At 40.1% G+C, this 17180-nt stretch overlaps 1 protein-coding gene across 1 annotated transcript; it reads right to left on the bottom strand.

Annotated features, from left to right (window-relative positions):
• Positions 1 to 7453: 7453 nt before the first annotated feature.
• Positions 7454 to 8370, bottom strand: LOC124199609. The gene is made up of 5 exons (XM_046595454.1): positions 8357 to 8370; positions 8188 to 8287; positions 7908 to 8057; positions 7658 to 7834; positions 7454 to 7583 (listed from the first exon to the last, which is right to left on the bottom strand). The coding sequence occupies exons 1-5, from the start codon at positions 8368 to 8370 to the stop codon at positions 7491 to 7493; spliced, it is 534 nt and encodes a 177-aa protein (XP_046451410.1). The 3' UTR covers positions 7454 to 7490.
• Between the last annotated feature and the right edge of the window lie 8810 nt (positions 8371 to 17180).

Raw genomic sequence — 17180 nt, forward strand, 5'->3', positions numbered from 1 at the left:
CTCCAAATTATTCACATCCTTCTGCAAAACGCTAGACATTAAGTACCTCAAATTGACCGCATACCACCTTCAAACTAACGGCCTTGTGGAACTGTTTAATCGGACCATGATGGATATGGTACGTAAATACCTCAGAAAGGTTTTTGCGAAATGGGAAGATGCCTTGCCTAGGTCCAATCGCCTTTGCTTACAGGAACTCCGTTCATTCATCAACTAACGAAACACCGTATTTCTTAAATCACGGCCGAGATCCCGTCCTCCCCATTGACCCATTCCTACGCGTTCGAAATCACATTAGTACCCTCAAACTATAAGAGTCAATTAATGCAACGTATTCACCAGGCGTTTCAATTGGCGAAGCATATTATGTGGAAAGCGAGACAACAACTACAACAACAACAGTACAATAATCGAGCACAGGAACTGTTGTACGAAATCGGAGACAGAGTATTATTAACAATGAAGACTCCGCTGATAAAGACTAGTAAAAAGCTTATTCCTCGGTTTATCGGACCATATCGGGTCACAAAGGTTTATCTAAACATCACGGTAGAAATTCAGGAGTATACAGGTAAACAGACACAATTAGTACACGTGAACCGTCTCAAACCCTTGTGCGAGTCCATGATTTGGAGGGACCTGCCCCACGTTACCTTGGATACGGTCGACAGACCACTACCCGACCTTAATCGATCCTCGTCTTCAGAAACTGACACGAACTCACCCCCGCTGTCCCCCGTCCCCAATCATAACATGTCTCCTAATGCATCATTTGAACTTTTGATGATGTTCCAAACAAAGTATTCCTGTCCTCCCTGACTCTCAAAACATTCGTGCTCCCCCCAACACCCCTGCGGATCCATCGACCGCAACTATCGATAACCCCCTCCCCAACGTGAAGGTCTCCGACCACGTCACCTCTTGAAAACTGTCTTACCATAAGTGAAATATTATTGTGCTTTCGTTTCTGTCTAGATTGCTCTCAGTGTTGGCTCTCATCCTCCTTTTTCCTGGTCCCCTTACTGCTTTCAATGCAACGGTGTGTGAGTGTAACAATGCAACGAACTTAGGATTCCTGCAATTCCCCGAGGATGAGTGCAAATACGAAACCGCCTGTGCGCCTCCTAGTCATGTGAGCTACATTTTGTACTCCACGATTCCAGAAGTGAAACGTTTCGCCGGCCATATTTGTTTCATGTGGGTGTCGACCACTTCAGCTTATAAAAGCTTCATGCAGTGGAATACAATGACGCATAGCAGAACACCCATATAAGTAGACGAAGCGGCATGTCAGAGAATGAGAGATACGCGGGCCTGCAGAAGTAAACCGGTGTAGGTTGCTGGCAACAATGTTTTTTCATTAGAAGGGTACCCATTTGTGGAAACAACTTTGCTTCGCACAACGGTAGAGAAAACAACGAACTGTCACTTAGAAGAGGTGACTCTTCAATCGGAGTGTCCCAACTGTACCATTAGCTCACCCCTCGGCGACATCCAGGCGCAGCAGCTGCATCTTCCCATCAAAACCTGGTGAACTTTGTATGAGACGATACCTGGAAGGAAATGCAACCCTGCCAGCTTCGGATCGTCGAACAAGGCAATGGAGTACGATTCTCCGAAGCCAACTCGACATCCCTCCGTGTTCGAGATCCCCACAAGCAACTGGATTTCCTCTACCTTCCAATCAAAGTCACAGTTTGCTCATTGCCCAGCAATCTCTCCAACTACCACGCCGTCCTAGGAATAGATAAAGTAGCCATTGCCGTTGAAGTCATCTCTGACAATAGCAAAAATGGACTAATCATGAAAATTGCACAGGCAATCAATTCCTTTGGAAAAACTATTTAAATTACGTCTCATCTAACACGTGCCGAAATTGTGGGTGCATTTTGGCGTCAACTATAGTTCAACTGTAGTTGATGAAATGATGTTTAAAAACGCAGAGAACACCAACAGCTTCTTCTTCTTTTTCATTCCCGCACATCTCCCACACCCATATTTGGATGCTGTTTCTTGTTTTCTTTGAACCATTCAGAAGTGAAAACATCATCACCTGCCCAAGGAGTCTGCCGTCTCCATTTTCTCTTTCAAATAGGCACCAGTTAGTCAGACGAATGGTTCGCTTCTCAACCCGTTGAAAAACTTAAATTTTTTTCTATTCAAATCCTCAGATATTTGACGAAATCGCAAAACACGATCAGAGCTAAATTTGCGTAATCTGTCCTGTAACAACCAAACAACTGTTCCTTTTTTGAATACTTTTCTCATTTCCAATTTGGTCAAAGACTTTGCCATATCTAGAATTTTCTAAATTGCAGTTTCGCAAGTGAGAAAAGTCTTTCAGATCTGCTTCGCCGACGGTCCACAAAGTTGTAACGAACGCTTCGATTTCTGACTGATCTAGCATCTGCGGAAGTTGTGCATCATCCAGGAATCCATCTTCTAGCGGATTGTTCAACAGTTCATCGTCATTGGTCTCTTTCAATATAAAATCAGTGCTAGCGCTCGATCCTGGCTGGCTGCTTATGGGTTCTGACAGCAGTTTCTCTTGTAGGCTCTCTCCCAACTGTTGGTCAAACATGAAAGATTTCGAGATTTTTCCTAAAGTTTCTCCAGGTTTGATCAAGCCTAAAAAATCAACGTGTTTTAAATAAAGCAATATCCCTCTTGAAATAGATGAAATTTTATATACCAAATGCGAGGAAGGCTGTCTGAACATCAGATTTGGCTTTCAATATTTCAGTCAATATTTCGTCAATTGACGACATCTCCAAAGAAGGTGATTCCTTTGCATCCACCATCCAAAGCCGTCTGCCTTCTGCAAATGATAGGCCTAATTCTTTACCACGACTAGATAAAAGAAGAGCAGCATCCGCCTTCCGGCACTTCCACTCGCTGCATTCCACCGATGTAACATTTACTTGCGTGCACTCCATTGGACTAAGCGATCGAAGGAGTCGAAAGAAATTTTCAGCAGATTGATTTCCAAAAAGCCACGGTAAAAGCAGATGAGCTTTGTTTTCTCTCTTCAGTCTAATGAGAATCATAACTAGGCTGTGTGCGTTAATTTCAACACAGAGATAAACATTCGACGACACAAAATTATGTTCGAGTGTGTAAGAAGGATTTGCGACAATCCAAGACCTCCAACACCGAAGACCGAAAGCGACGAACCAAATCCGATAAACGCGACTTAGTGGGGATAACTTTGGATCCAAAAAACTCGAGGTGGAATATAACATTAGCTTAAAGAAGAAGCGTGTTGCGTCTGATCCTACGACAGAAATAACAAATGTGTAATTCAAGCACTATAATTTCCGAAAAATAATCTAACATTCTTTCATACCAGGTACGTGCTGCTCCAATAGATCTATGACATTTTGTTTGCACAGCCTTTCAACCGACGGATAGTTCATTTTGTCTTTAAGGTCTACATCGCAATCGCGCAAACCATGTTTGTCTTTTCCAACTTTATTTCGCAATAGGGTACACGCACGTAAAATAAAATTTTTTTGTTTTTATCTAGCCCAGGGTAATTTTTAGCTGTTCCTTTAATAATCGATCGAGATGTTGATCTATGATCGAGATCTTTAATCTTGATCGATATTCTATCAATCGATTATTAAAGGAACAGCTAAAACTGACTCAACAGCTGTTCGTCTGCATTGTTTGGGGCCTTAATTAGGCTCCTCCTACCAAAGATGGCTGAACAGCCAAATTTGAGAAGGAGGAGCCTAATACAACTTTAAACTTAAATATCTCGTGAAATAAATTTTTTCGAGGTAACAAACCTCTAGAAAAAATGATCCCCGTAAAAATTTACCCTAGGCTAGATAAAAACAAAAAAAAATTATTTTACGTTCGAGTACCATATTCGTCTAAGTGAACTCTAGTCGCGAAGTAGTTTCCTAATGGGTAGAATTTTTCTAAACTAGCTGTTTTCAAAAATCTAGTTGTTGGTTTTGCTCCTAAAAGTTGGGTATCTTGAATGAAAAAGGAAACCCAAAGGGATAGTATGCACAGAAAATAGAAGCCCAGCCTTCTTCCAATCTTAGGTCAAAGTAGAGTAATTTTCAACGCACAAAAAAATTATAGAAGTAGTATACTAAGCTCAACATAAGAACGAATATTTGTCAGAAATACCATTTGGTTGAGAAGTCCATCCAAGATGAGATGATAGCCGCTCGAATTTAAGTTCCCTCGCATCTCCGTCGGAAGCATAAGTAAGAACTTCAAAATCATTTCTTTTAAGATGATTGCATACTGTTTCTAGTCGGTGTTTCAGATCTTCTGCCGTAAACGAACCGTCACTCGAATACATCACGATTCTAAATGCTGGGGAATAAGCTGCAATAGGTTGTGCCATTATCACCATAACAGTTTGCGCCAGTTTGTATTTGTCCCCCATCACTCTAACAATATCACCGAGAGTTTTTAGAACACCAAGTTCAGAATCAGACAGCCCATTTTCTTTCAATGGGTAGCTGTAACCCACTAATGAATTAGACTGGTTTAAGTATTAAATTTTGCTGACCATGCTGGTCTGGTCTTCAGACAAAGAAACGAATTTTCAATACTGTTTTTCTCTAGATAGTAGACAAGATTTTTTTAATTAATTTCTCCCTCGCGAACAGATAGATATAATTCTGCGAAGCGCCAGTTCACTGTACGAAATGACGGCATGGCACTGTTGGCATTTGCATGAAGGAAGTCGTAATATTTAATTCCGCCTAGTAGCAATGTAAACATTGCAAACTCCACAACCAAAGGATCCTTAAACCGATACCCATTAGGTTTGGCGGAAGACTGCCTTACATATATTTTGTTACTTTTGTGGGAAAGATGACGTTAGGGGTGATGTTTTTAGTTAAATAAAATGTACTTGATGGGCTACCGAAAGGTTAAAGAGCCGATGGAAAATCAGCGATCCAGAAACTTGGTTAATCCTGGTAGGTGAGATTCTGTACAAGATAAATTTATTGTTAAGCTTACCTGCTGATTAAATAAATTTTTACAAATAAATTGACAAAAACAAATATCGCTGCGGTTCAGCCTCGGATGCAGAAGTACATTGTCCCGGAAGAAATCCGGGATAATAATAAAATTACTATATGCGTTGAATAAATCTATTGTGCGTAAATACCTTGAACTCCATGCACAATTTTAACACGATTTTGAAAAGAATTTGCCTTCCAGTTTCCTAAGCGAATATATATTTGCATTTTGACTTATGGGCATTGCTTACATTTCAATTGGTTACGTCGTTCATCAACTTCATAGTCTTCGTTAGTGTAATTATTAGTTGCCAACCGCGTATTTGCCAACCACGAACTAAGATATTGCGTGAGATTTCTCTTAGGGGTTTGTATTGAACCTGAACTGTCATTTTTGGTACTGCTTCCCGCTATTGTCTGATCAGTGCTGGCACTAGTTGATGAAGAAACTGGTTGGCTCAATTTTCTTCTTTTCCCACCCAATGGGTATGAGACATGAATGGTTTTGTCAAATTCCTTGACGTACGTGGCAGCTATATTAGCCGCTGCAGAAATCTCGTCCTCTTTCCCGACGAAGAATACAAATTTTGGGGATTTCTCCAGTACACTACACCGAACGTTTTTTTCTTTTCTTCATCCGTCATATCAACTAAGTTGCTATGTGAAGCCATAGTATTTTGCACGTATGACTCAATGCGCCTGATTTTTGTAGAATCAATTTGCGATATTCCACGAAAAGATGTGTAACCCACTTGTTTCAAAATATGAAGCACATGTGATGATAAGCTAGCACCGGCTTTACACAAAGTTTCAAAAGGATCTTCGTGCTTCATGTTGCAGTTGTTGTACCTGCTCGCAAAACTGTTACGCAGAGATGCACACGGTTCCGACAGACTGTTTTGTTTTTATTAAGGGCGCTTGTATCGCGGCATTTCCTAGCACTTATTTACTTATGGCTAAAAAGGTAACATTCCCTTCCTTCCTTTTGTTTTCCTCCCCCGTATAATTCTCCTTTTTCGTTTCCTTTTATCTTGTTTTACCCCTCTTACAATAATTTTCCAAAAACAACAAAGTTCTTCCCTTTTTCCCTTTTCTGCCGGGGAAAGTTCCAAAAAAAGTTCTAATGCTGCATTGCCAGACCCCTTGGTTCAACTGGAAAAGTTCAACTTTGTCAACGGTGGTCTGGACCACCGTTGGTTATCAGAAAGGCGACACCAACGAAGACATCCACCTAGCGCTAAAACAAAAAGGATACAAGGTAACAAATGTCCACCGCTTCACCACCATTAAAGGTACAGAAAAACTGCCATCCACCACTGTCGCCCTAGAAGTTGAAGGTCCTCCCCCATAAGAAATCTTCCTCAATGGCCTAGCCTTCCACCCTGAAACCCAAAGACCCAATCCCCTCAGATGCAAGAGATGCTAGAAGATAGGTCACACCGCCAACTTCTGCAGCAACGAAGAGGTATTCGCAAACTGTGGGAAGCCTCACAAAATGCGTCAACTGAAACAACAACCACCCCTCAAGCTCACCCAACTGTCCCAAGTTCTCACAAATGAGAGCTATCTCCCGAGCCATCTACGATGGACGTCCTCAAATCGATGAACGAAAATCTACCTACAGCCAAGCAGTCAGGAGAAACCTGCCCAACACTGAAACAAACCCGGACGCAGAGATACTAAAAGGCCAAATCCTGGCCATCCAAGCAGAGATGAACCAACTCAGAACGGAACGGGAGAAAATCCGAACACTAGAAAAAAAAGTCGATGGCCTCGAAGACTCGGTCAACCAGATCCAAAACACCCTATCCAACCTCAACAAAGGACAAAGCTCAACAAACAACAAATTAGACGCACAGATAGGTCTAATCCAAAATCTTCCCTCGCTAGCAGATACAGGCGACACCATGGAAGAGAATCATCAAGAAGAGCCGAGCGATACCATGGAAGAAGACCATCACGAAGCACCAAACCCCCCGAACCCAAGAGAAAAGAACAAACAACCAATCCAAACCCCCAAAACCCCCCAAGACAAGCACACCAACCCGTACTTAAAAAGACTCAAAAGCAAAAACAACTCAGCAACCCCAACAACCATTAAAAACAAATGATGTTGATTATTCAATACAACGCAAGAAGCCTAACAAAAGCAAATTTAGTCCAATTCAAATACCACCTCCATCTCTTCAAACCCCCGATTGTATTAATTTCAGAAACCTACTGGAAGGACATATTTTCAGTTAAATTTAAAAATTATCATGTAGCTCACAAAAACCGGACGGACCATCCAGGCGGCGGAGTTTAATCCACAAGTCACTTCAGTTTCACCAAATACCTTCACCCCAGTTTAAAACTCTAGAAGCAATTGGCGGATCTATAGCCATAAAGAGAAACAATCAGAATCACCTCATGGACATATTTTCAGTTTACGTACCTAACGGAAGCGCCCTCGAGGAAGAAGAACTCAACCAGCTAATCCAGGGCAGAGGCGGAAATCTAATCGTAGGAGGCGACTTCAACGCCCATCACGGCAGATGGGAGACGAATTGCAGCCACCCTAACCAAAGCGGACGCGCCATCGCCCACATCCTAGAAGAAGACATCGACCTAGAATTAGCAACCCCTCCAAATTTAGGCACATGAAAAAACCCAACTACACTCACCTCTTCAACCATCGACTTGACACTAATGTCATCACATCTGGCCCTGACATCCGAAATAACGACCGGCCCCCACCTCAACAGCGACCACCTCCCGATCCACTTCAAAGTCAAGTCCGAACCCACGATATCCACCGCACGACCACCAACCTGGAACTTCAAAGAAGCCGACTGGATCACCTGGAACGACGAAATCAACAGAATTATCAACAACAGCGAATACTACACAACAGAAAACACCGAAATCAAATACCTGATTTACTACAACGCCATCATGGAAGCCAACAAAGCCAGCAGAATCAAGCTCTCCAAGCCAACCGAAGAAGTCAAACCGGAACCTGCCCAAGCGTGGTGGACAGTAAATTGCAAGAAAGCAGTAGCTCAAGCAAGAAGAGCACGAAATCTATGCGACCCCAGCAAAGGAGGAGTAAACTGCGAGTCCAACAAAGAAGCCTGGAGAATAAAAGAAAACGAAAAAAAAAAGAATAATTAACAAGGCCAGAAAAGATTCAATGGACAAGTTCATCAACAACCTCAGCCCAAAAAGCAACGCAACTAAAACCTGGGCCTTTACCAAGGCGAGGATCAACGGCACCCGAGCCCCAGACCTCAACTGCTCCCCAATACAAGACCCTGATACAAATCAAATCATTACATCAGCAAAAGAAAAAAAACAGAATCTTCTCCATCCAATATGATCACCAAAGCGAAGACATCCCAGACGATCCAAGACTTGAGCTCAACATAATCAGAGGAATCGAATCCAGCGAACTCAACGCCCTCAACTCCCAAATCACAAGCAACGAGCTAAACTACGCAACCAGACAACTAAACAGCAACTCCATGGGAAGAGATCTAATTCATAATCAAATGATCGCTAATCTAACGGATACCAACAAAACGCACCTTCTTCACCTCTTCAACCGCATGCTTACTACACACTTCGTCCCTCCAGACTGGAAAACGGCCACCGTCATCCCAATTCGAAAACCCGATAAGCCAGCAGAAAAACCAGAGTCCTACCACCCCATTTCCATCACATCCTTTCTCGGAAAAATAATGGAGAAAATTATCAACCAAAGATTATCATGGTCGTTTGAAACAAAAGGCCTGAGATTGAAGACTCAATGCGGTTTCAGGAAAGGAAGAAGCACGTTGGACAACCTGACAGGACTCGAGCACTACATCCGGGACGGATTCAACAACACAAGGCCCCTCAACACCTACGCCATCTTCCTCGACATCGCTAAAGCCTTCGACACCACCTGGATCCAAGGACTCCTTTACAAGCTAAGCACGAAAGCGTGAACGGCAACATGTTGGGCTGGCTCAACAACCTCCTCCGCAATCGATCCTACAACGTAAGAATAGGCAACACTCTATCAGATGACCGCCCCTTACAATTCGGAGTCCCCCAAGGATCGCCTCTCAGCCCCTTCCTATTTTCGGTAATGATAGATGACTTCCCAACATTACAACCACCAGGAGAAACCTGCATGTTTGCTTACGACATTGAAAGTCACATCCACTCAAGCGACCGCCAAGAAGCGGAAGAACTACTCACCCCCATCTAGACGCTGTCAGAAAATGGAGCAAAAAGTAGGGAGAATAAAATTCTCGCCAGAAAAATCCATCCTAGTAAACTTCAGCAGACAGAGAAGAACCCAAATTGAACTCCTACTATTCCTGAATGGCAAAAGAATCACCCAAGCTAATGGAGTCAAACACCTAGGGATCCACTTCGACAAAAGTCTGCGCTGGATTAAACAAACCGAGGTAGCCATCAGCAAAGCAATTAAAATTCAAAATTTCTTCAAAGCCCTCTCTAGATCAAAACACGGACCCTCTATAGACTCACTCTGCATACTCTACAAGGCCCTAATCAGAAGCAGACTAGAATATGGACTCATTGTGTACGGATCATCCAGCAAAGGAAGAAAAGAAAAGCTCGAGTCCGTCCAGAACAACATTCTCCGGATTATCCTAGGAGCACCTAAATCAACCCCAATTAAAGAAATGCAATGCGAGCTCGACATCCCACCCCTAGACACTAGAAGAACCTGGCTAGCCGCTCGCTATATCTTCAGAATCGAAAAACTACAAGACCACCCCCTGTACAAAAGATGCTGGGAGATAAAAAGAACCCCCAAAAGCTGGAAAGATCTTAACGTCCTGTCACTCAAAATAGCCATGGGCAGCACCATCCTAGCCGACATAGACCTATTCCAAGCTGAACCTGAACAATACCCCCATCTACAAGAAAGACCACCCTGGAAGGAAACCCCAATCGCAATCAGATACTTCCCTCTCTCCAAACAATTGTCAATGAACAATCCCTCAGAAGCACGAGCACTCTTTAACGAGATCAAACACAACCACTTCAACGCATCCACCATCGCCTACACAGACGGCTCACTCAACAAATCAACAGGAAAAACCACCTCAGCAGTAATAATCCCCAGTCTCAATATCGAGGAAGCAACAACCCTCTCCAAAAACTCATCCGTCTTCACAGCCGAAGCCGAAGCCATCAACAGAACATTGGAACTAGTTTACCATCTAGACGACGAAGTGGCCGAACTTACAATATTCTCAGACTCAAAATCGGTCGTCCAATCAATAGAATCATCAAAAAAAGAAAAACATCCCATCATTCACGCCATACTCACCACAGCAGATAATCTGAAGTCAGCAGGCACCAAAATCAATCTGTACTGGATACCAAGTCACGTTGGTATTCCAGGCAATGAAGCGGCCGACCGACTAGCCTCAGAAGAAAACAAACAGCTATTTCCAAGCAGAAGCCTCCAAAACTTTCTCTCCTCAGCCGACGAACAAGCAGCAGTCTTTAAAGAATACCTAAGGAAAATAAACATCAACGAATTGCACAAAGGAAGATATAAAGATAATACCCACACAAGAACGAAGACAGGAGCGCTGAAATGGCACTCTCACAAGTCACGAAAAATCACAAGAGTCTTGTTCAAACACAGAACAGGGCACAACAGGCTGAAAGCCAACCTGGCTCGTTTCAACAACCAACTAGACTCCACCTGCCAGTTCTGCGAAGATGGAGATGAGTCAACAAAGCACGTCCTTCAAAAATGTCCTGCACTCGAACTAGAAAGACAAGAAATCAACAGTTAATTTACAACTCACAACATGGAACACAATCTATGTAACCTGCTAGGACTCAACCCAAGAAATAACAGCAACACACAGCATGAAGTCCAGAGGCTACTCATCCAGTTCCTAAACTCATCAACACATTCTAAAAAAAAAAACTTAACAAACTTCCTCTCCCTCATACCTACTCAAAACACCTCAAAGCAACAAAGAAGAACGACAAACAATATATTAAGTGAATTTACAGCAGTTCTTATGTTTGCTTATTTTCTAATTTCAACAGGTTATGGGCCCAGGTTATCGATTTTAAATCCTTGTGTGCTGTTAAACTTATACTGTTATAAAGAAAATGGAAAGGCCTGGACTGAAGAAAATGTAAAGAATTTCTAACAAATCTTGAGACTATTTCTCTTACAAATTTCATGGTATTTATTTTTGGATAACTAATGATCGCAATTATTTTATGGTATGTTACAGACTTGATTGATACCCTGCTCTCTGTGAAAACAAAATGATGGATTACTTATATTACTAGTTATATATTTTACTTATCATGGAAAAATAATCTTTAAGACCATTTAATTATCTCTCACAGATTCCGATTAATTTTGGTATCATTGCATGTCATCTTATTCCATTCTGCAAGTTTATCAACGAGTGGATTCATGTCTCTTTAACATTCTCGCTCTACCTTGCAGTGTAGATACATCTGTAAAATTTATACTTAACGACAAGTGATTCTGCAGATATAACTTCTAATAACTTTTTGTTTTTAATTATGCAGTGGGCAAGTAGCTTATATGCTTCCCATCAGTATTTCTTAAATTTCCCTTTCATTTTTGAGTTAGAAAGTTAGCCTGACACTTATACTTGAAATTCATTGTTGCGCCGAGCCAAGAACGGTTTGTATCTGTGTATGACATATCTTGAGTGATTAATTCATTGATTCTACTTTAAACATAGATTACGCTGAACTTGTTTCATTGTCTAACTTCATAATTGTAACAAAGTGTTAATCAAATATTTCAACGAGTGAGACACAAGTGATTGAGTCAAAAAGAACTTCAGACGTAATCAACTGATCAATAGAGTACGACAAATGGGAAATTGACTGTTGAGTGCAACAGGTAACTTATTGTTGGATGTGTCATGAATGACATTGACTGTTGAGTGCAACAGGTAACTTATGCGACATATTGAGTGTGGTTTGAGTATCACAGGTAACATATTGACTATGTCTGTTGATTTAATATTGAAAATACCGCAAGTAACTTATCGACTGCGATGATTGAGTATCACAGGTAACTCAATAGCTGACTGTGAAAACGAGTGTGTATTTTGAAACTACAGAGGATTCTATATTTATCTCAACCTATTCTTGATAATAGAATTTGAAACAGTACTGTACAGTACATTCCTTTTTTTTCAACAGAGTTGTGGTTTGATATGAAATGTAAAATTCCCTTGTTGTTCAAATTTTCTACAGCTCACTTCAGATGTTAACTGTGTCAAATCTAGATTCATTTAAAGTTATTCTGGATTCCACCCATAAGGTGATGAGTTTGCCACAGCCAGCTCTGTGATGTCATTTTTCTGGATTCCACCCGTAAGGTGATGAGTATACCACAGCCAGCTTTGTGGGGTTATTTTACTGGATTCCACTTATATGGTGATGAGTTTAAAACAGCGAGTTCTGTGATATTTTTTTCTAGATTTCACTCGTATGGTGAAGAGTATACCACAGAGTCCTGTGAAGTCATTTTGAAGAATTCTACGAGTAAGGTGATGAGTGTAACAATCAATCTTATGATGGTATTTTGATGGATTTCACCTACAATCTGATTGATAATTATGTTTAACTTTAACAAGATACACTAATTTCAAATTTGAGATGGATGATATTCCGCGCTGTATGCATTGTATTTTGTTAACTTAGGACTCCAATTTCCAGTGGTTAATGTATGCGGCATGACTTCCCAGCGATATAACTAGACACCCTTGACATGCATTGTCGTTTCATACAACCTCAACAGGGAGTTGGGAATAATTTGCAATCATAATATTGAATGTATATAACTTCTTAAAGATGAACCCTGTTAGTGTTAAAATGTATGTTGTATTCTATCAGCCACCAGATGGCGCTGATTGTGAAGGTGAGGCAACCTATCTATAGTCTTATTCGGTTGCCGTTTAGAAACACCTTCTCTCCTGGTTTGACAGCTTTACTTGTACTGTGTTGGTTCTTTGACATCTCTGACAATATATTAAGTGAATTTACAGCAGTTCTTATATTTGCTTATTTTCTAATTTCAACACCAGGAAAACCACAAAATACATATAAAAAAGAACAATCCGGGAGGGCAGCTGCAATCAAATGAAAGCTATAAAATTTTTTATAGTTTCTATATGGAACTTGATTTGGGGCTTTGGGATGAAACAGAATATGGCACCCATCAAGAGCAGATAGCACCCCTGGAAAATTGACCTACATCTGAAACTTGATTGCAACTGAACGTAGTTTTTCCCTGGTTGGAAATTTGATGAAATCAGATTGTTTCAAAAACATAAATTTACAAAATTCACCTGTAATATTACATATGGTTAACTCTGTTCTATTAAATTTGTCACCGAGTAACCTCATTGAGCCCTGGTTACCCAAATACTGAAGATTGATGTAAAGAATCTCGTAGAGAGTCATGGGTTCACATCCACCATGGAAAGTTACTTGTGATCGGAAGTTGTTGTTCTGTAGATAGTGCAATATGTACTGAAAAGTTTACCGTGTTACTCTGAAGTGACGAAAAAAGTCTGCATCGGAATAAAGGGTGATGATGTTGAGGTACCCTACTTGTCTAGGATGTCCAAATCCTGAGCCTATCTATCTTTGGGAATGGAGGTTAAGTCTACTCGCTGTCTTTTCCAATTGGTACTCTCTTTGAGCAGACTGGACTTTCACTGTGAATATCTATCAGTGTCAATAGAAGCATTTCTCGCTCATCATTTCTCATCATTTCTTGCTTATAATTTCAGTAAGTCGAGCAAGTTTGTTAGTTAATTGCTTTCATGCCATGCTTACTTACATTCAACATTATTTCTGTTTTTTTCTAGATTCTGAGCCTATCTAGCGGTCTGAACTTTCGTCGTGTCACGAGCGTCAAAGTTAAATTTTATCAGTGGATAATTTGTTGAATAATCAGTTTTTAAATTTAAAATTTTTTGATTTACATGTATACGCTCGAAGCTGCTTTATCCAACATGAAACTTCAGAAATAGACAACAATTGAAATTGTTTTTAGCTTTTTAAAGTTAATAAATACAGAATGTTAAAAGACTATAAAAGGGTCCAATTTCATCGATTTATTTATTTAGATCTATTCCCTTATTTACTCATCAGAATTGCTATTAATTGCGGCTCGCAGTTCGTTTCTCATTTTCAAATAATTCCGCTTGGTTATCTTAAGACGACTCAGTACCATACCATACTTTCTTCTTTGAGTGGCTCGATCAATAGGCACTTCAATCGGTGAAACGTGAAGCTGTTCCACGTCTTCAACATCGGGAAAATCTGGGAGATCTTCATTTAATTCGATGTCCTTAATTAATAAAAATTTCTTTTAGTATACGCAATAAGAAACGGAAATTATATATCATAATAGATTACTTGTTCCAGTTTGGTGTATTGTTTATTATTTCGTTCCTCCCTTCTCCTCAAACGACTTAGCCCTTTAGTGAACAATCGTGATGGGGATAGATTTCCCCATACCGTACGTAAACCATGCCGGTTCCAACTCCCTACAAATTCATCCACAAATGTTTGAATGACAGGAAGAATATGATGCAGACAGAATATGAATATGAAACAGACAGCCTCTTCGCTATCGAGATCTAATAAGAGTCTACGTTCTAACTCCCTAAAATTGCAATTAATGTAATATAACCGCAAAAATGTAATTATTTTATTGTGTTTTAAATATGCAACAAAAAAACTTACAAGAACAGAGATTGAAAGATATGCACAACTCCATTGTACACGTCAAACCAAAGCCGTTCAATACGCTGATTGTGTACCGAATGGCCTGCCATAACACTTCCGCGGTTCAGCCTACGGTGTTTCAGCATGAATTTTGCTAATTTAACATTTTCCCCGCCATGATCAGTCCTAATTACAATAAAAATATTCTCAAAAATGTACTCATATTGTTTAGAAATTACTACAATTGAAATTACCACACACGAAAGGCCATATTTCTTCACTCCAGTGAGAAACCCGTCCAAGACAGTTTGGGCCCGGTTATTATTTGATACCCTCATGAAGAATATCAAACGTGAGTATCTATCCACTGCTCCGCGAATGATGAATCTCCATCTTCATACCCATGATATATTTTATGAATTACTATTAATAAATAATGTATTAATATAATTTACGCACCGGACTCATTTATGATTACCGTCGACGTGATGACGGCCAGTGGCGATCCAACATAATAAACCCTATTCCTCATTCTCCTTGGCTGAACTATGGCTCCAACAGTCGCTCGTATAGCAGCCCGAACTCTTGAACGCTGAACTTTAAACCCGTATCAATCAACTTCGAACATAAACCTCTCCCAAGGCATTGTTTTCCGTCACAATTTGACGCACCAAAGAGTTGAGCTCTACAGAAGAAATCCGGCTATAACTGGCTCTAACGGATGCAACATTGGGACATCCTATAACGAAGCGCCGTATAAGTTAGTCTAAGTTCTTCCGCTATTTCCCGCACTGTATAACCCTGCTCTAAAATTTGACATTAATGAAAATTAAAAACCAATCACGAAAAAATCATACCTATAAAATTTTTCGACGGTTTCCTTAAACACTTCCATGATGAATAAATGTAGCAAAGATATTGACACTCGTTTTATCATTAAGAAATGAAACTCAAGGTCAATCAATTCAAAGTAGGGCGTTTCTTTAAATTAAATACCAGGCGAGGGGCGGTAGAAAAGAGTCTATAAGATATTTTCGTGGTAGGAGTTTCCTGGTTTTAGGGTATATAGAATAGTGAAAGGAAGAGATCATTTGCCACAATTCCTTTGTGTTCATTTTCGAACGGGTACAACCCCTAATCCCACCCCCCCCCCCAAAAAAAAAAAGAAATAGAAAAATCGTCTATAAAGGATTGTAGAGCTCTACATGCCGGTCAGATATTATTCGGTAGTCGTATCATGTTGGTCGAAGTTACATATTACATATTTTGTCCGGTGTGTTTAGATGCATTTTCCCCTATAATTATCACACAATTTCTTCATTGTGGCCATCGTTTGTGCCTCGCATGCGCAAGAGTTAATATTCATTTATTTTTTATTTATTTATTTGATTTGAAACGGCATTTTGATTCGTTCGTAAACAAATATTCTTTTTTGAACATCCATAGTTCGGCGTTTAGTTGGATCTCATGTCCGTTATGCCGAAAGGTTACGGACACTGACGATCCATCATAATTAACAGTAGATTCGGAACTATTACGGCTGTTAATGGAGTGGCAAACGCAAGAACGGAGATCGCTAATTTAAAAGAACAAATATCGGCACTTGAAAACCAAATTTAACCGTTATCGAAGATAAGCTGTTCTGAACAACAACTAATAAACAGCATAGATGATCAGCAACCATCAACAAGTGGGAATACAAGTAAACGAGGTAACATTTAACAAATTTTACATCTTTTAAATACTATTTCTTTATTTTTTATAAAAAAATTATTTTATTTTTTTTTATCATGTTTTGAGCTCATCATCCAATACTGAACCGATGGATCATAAGAGAAAGGCTACAAAACGGCGAAAGAACTCGTCAAGCAGCGATGACAATCGATAAAAAAAACTATTCCTAACGGACAGAGAGGAACTGGCAAACAAATTTGCCTTTGCAAAAAAAAGTCAACAAAGGGCAAAGGTATTCATCCCATAATATTTACTCAATAATCTAAATATAATATTTTTAACAATTTTCAGACACCCAAGAAGTTTGAATCAAGGATTTATTTCTGTGTTCTGAAAAGGACGAACTGGATATGCCGCACTCAACCGAATATCGTAGAATGGCGGATTCCGGCCTAGGACACAGATTTGATGTCAAGTTTCCTCAATCTGCAAAAATTAGAGACATCAGAGGCATTTTTTTTCCGGGAATTTCCCCGTCTTAAAGAAGCCCATGCTTTCTACGTGTGTGCCAAGGGACCAGGGACATCAATTAAACGGTGCATCAAAAACTACTCTGTCCCACCAGAACATGAAATAAAATTAAGTTCTCTTTTCGTTTTAAACACTAAAGCTTTTTATAATTCCTTATCATTTCTTTAGAGAATGTCAGGAAAGTTGATTGTTCTTGTTCCAATTGGAGAATCAATTTCGTTG

Source organism: Daphnia pulex, chromosome 8 (assembly GCF_021134715.1).
Source record: "Daphnia pulex isolate KAP4 chromosome 8, ASM2113471v1".
NCBI lineage: Eukaryota > Metazoa > Arthropoda > Branchiopoda > Diplostraca > Daphniidae > Daphnia > Daphnia pulex.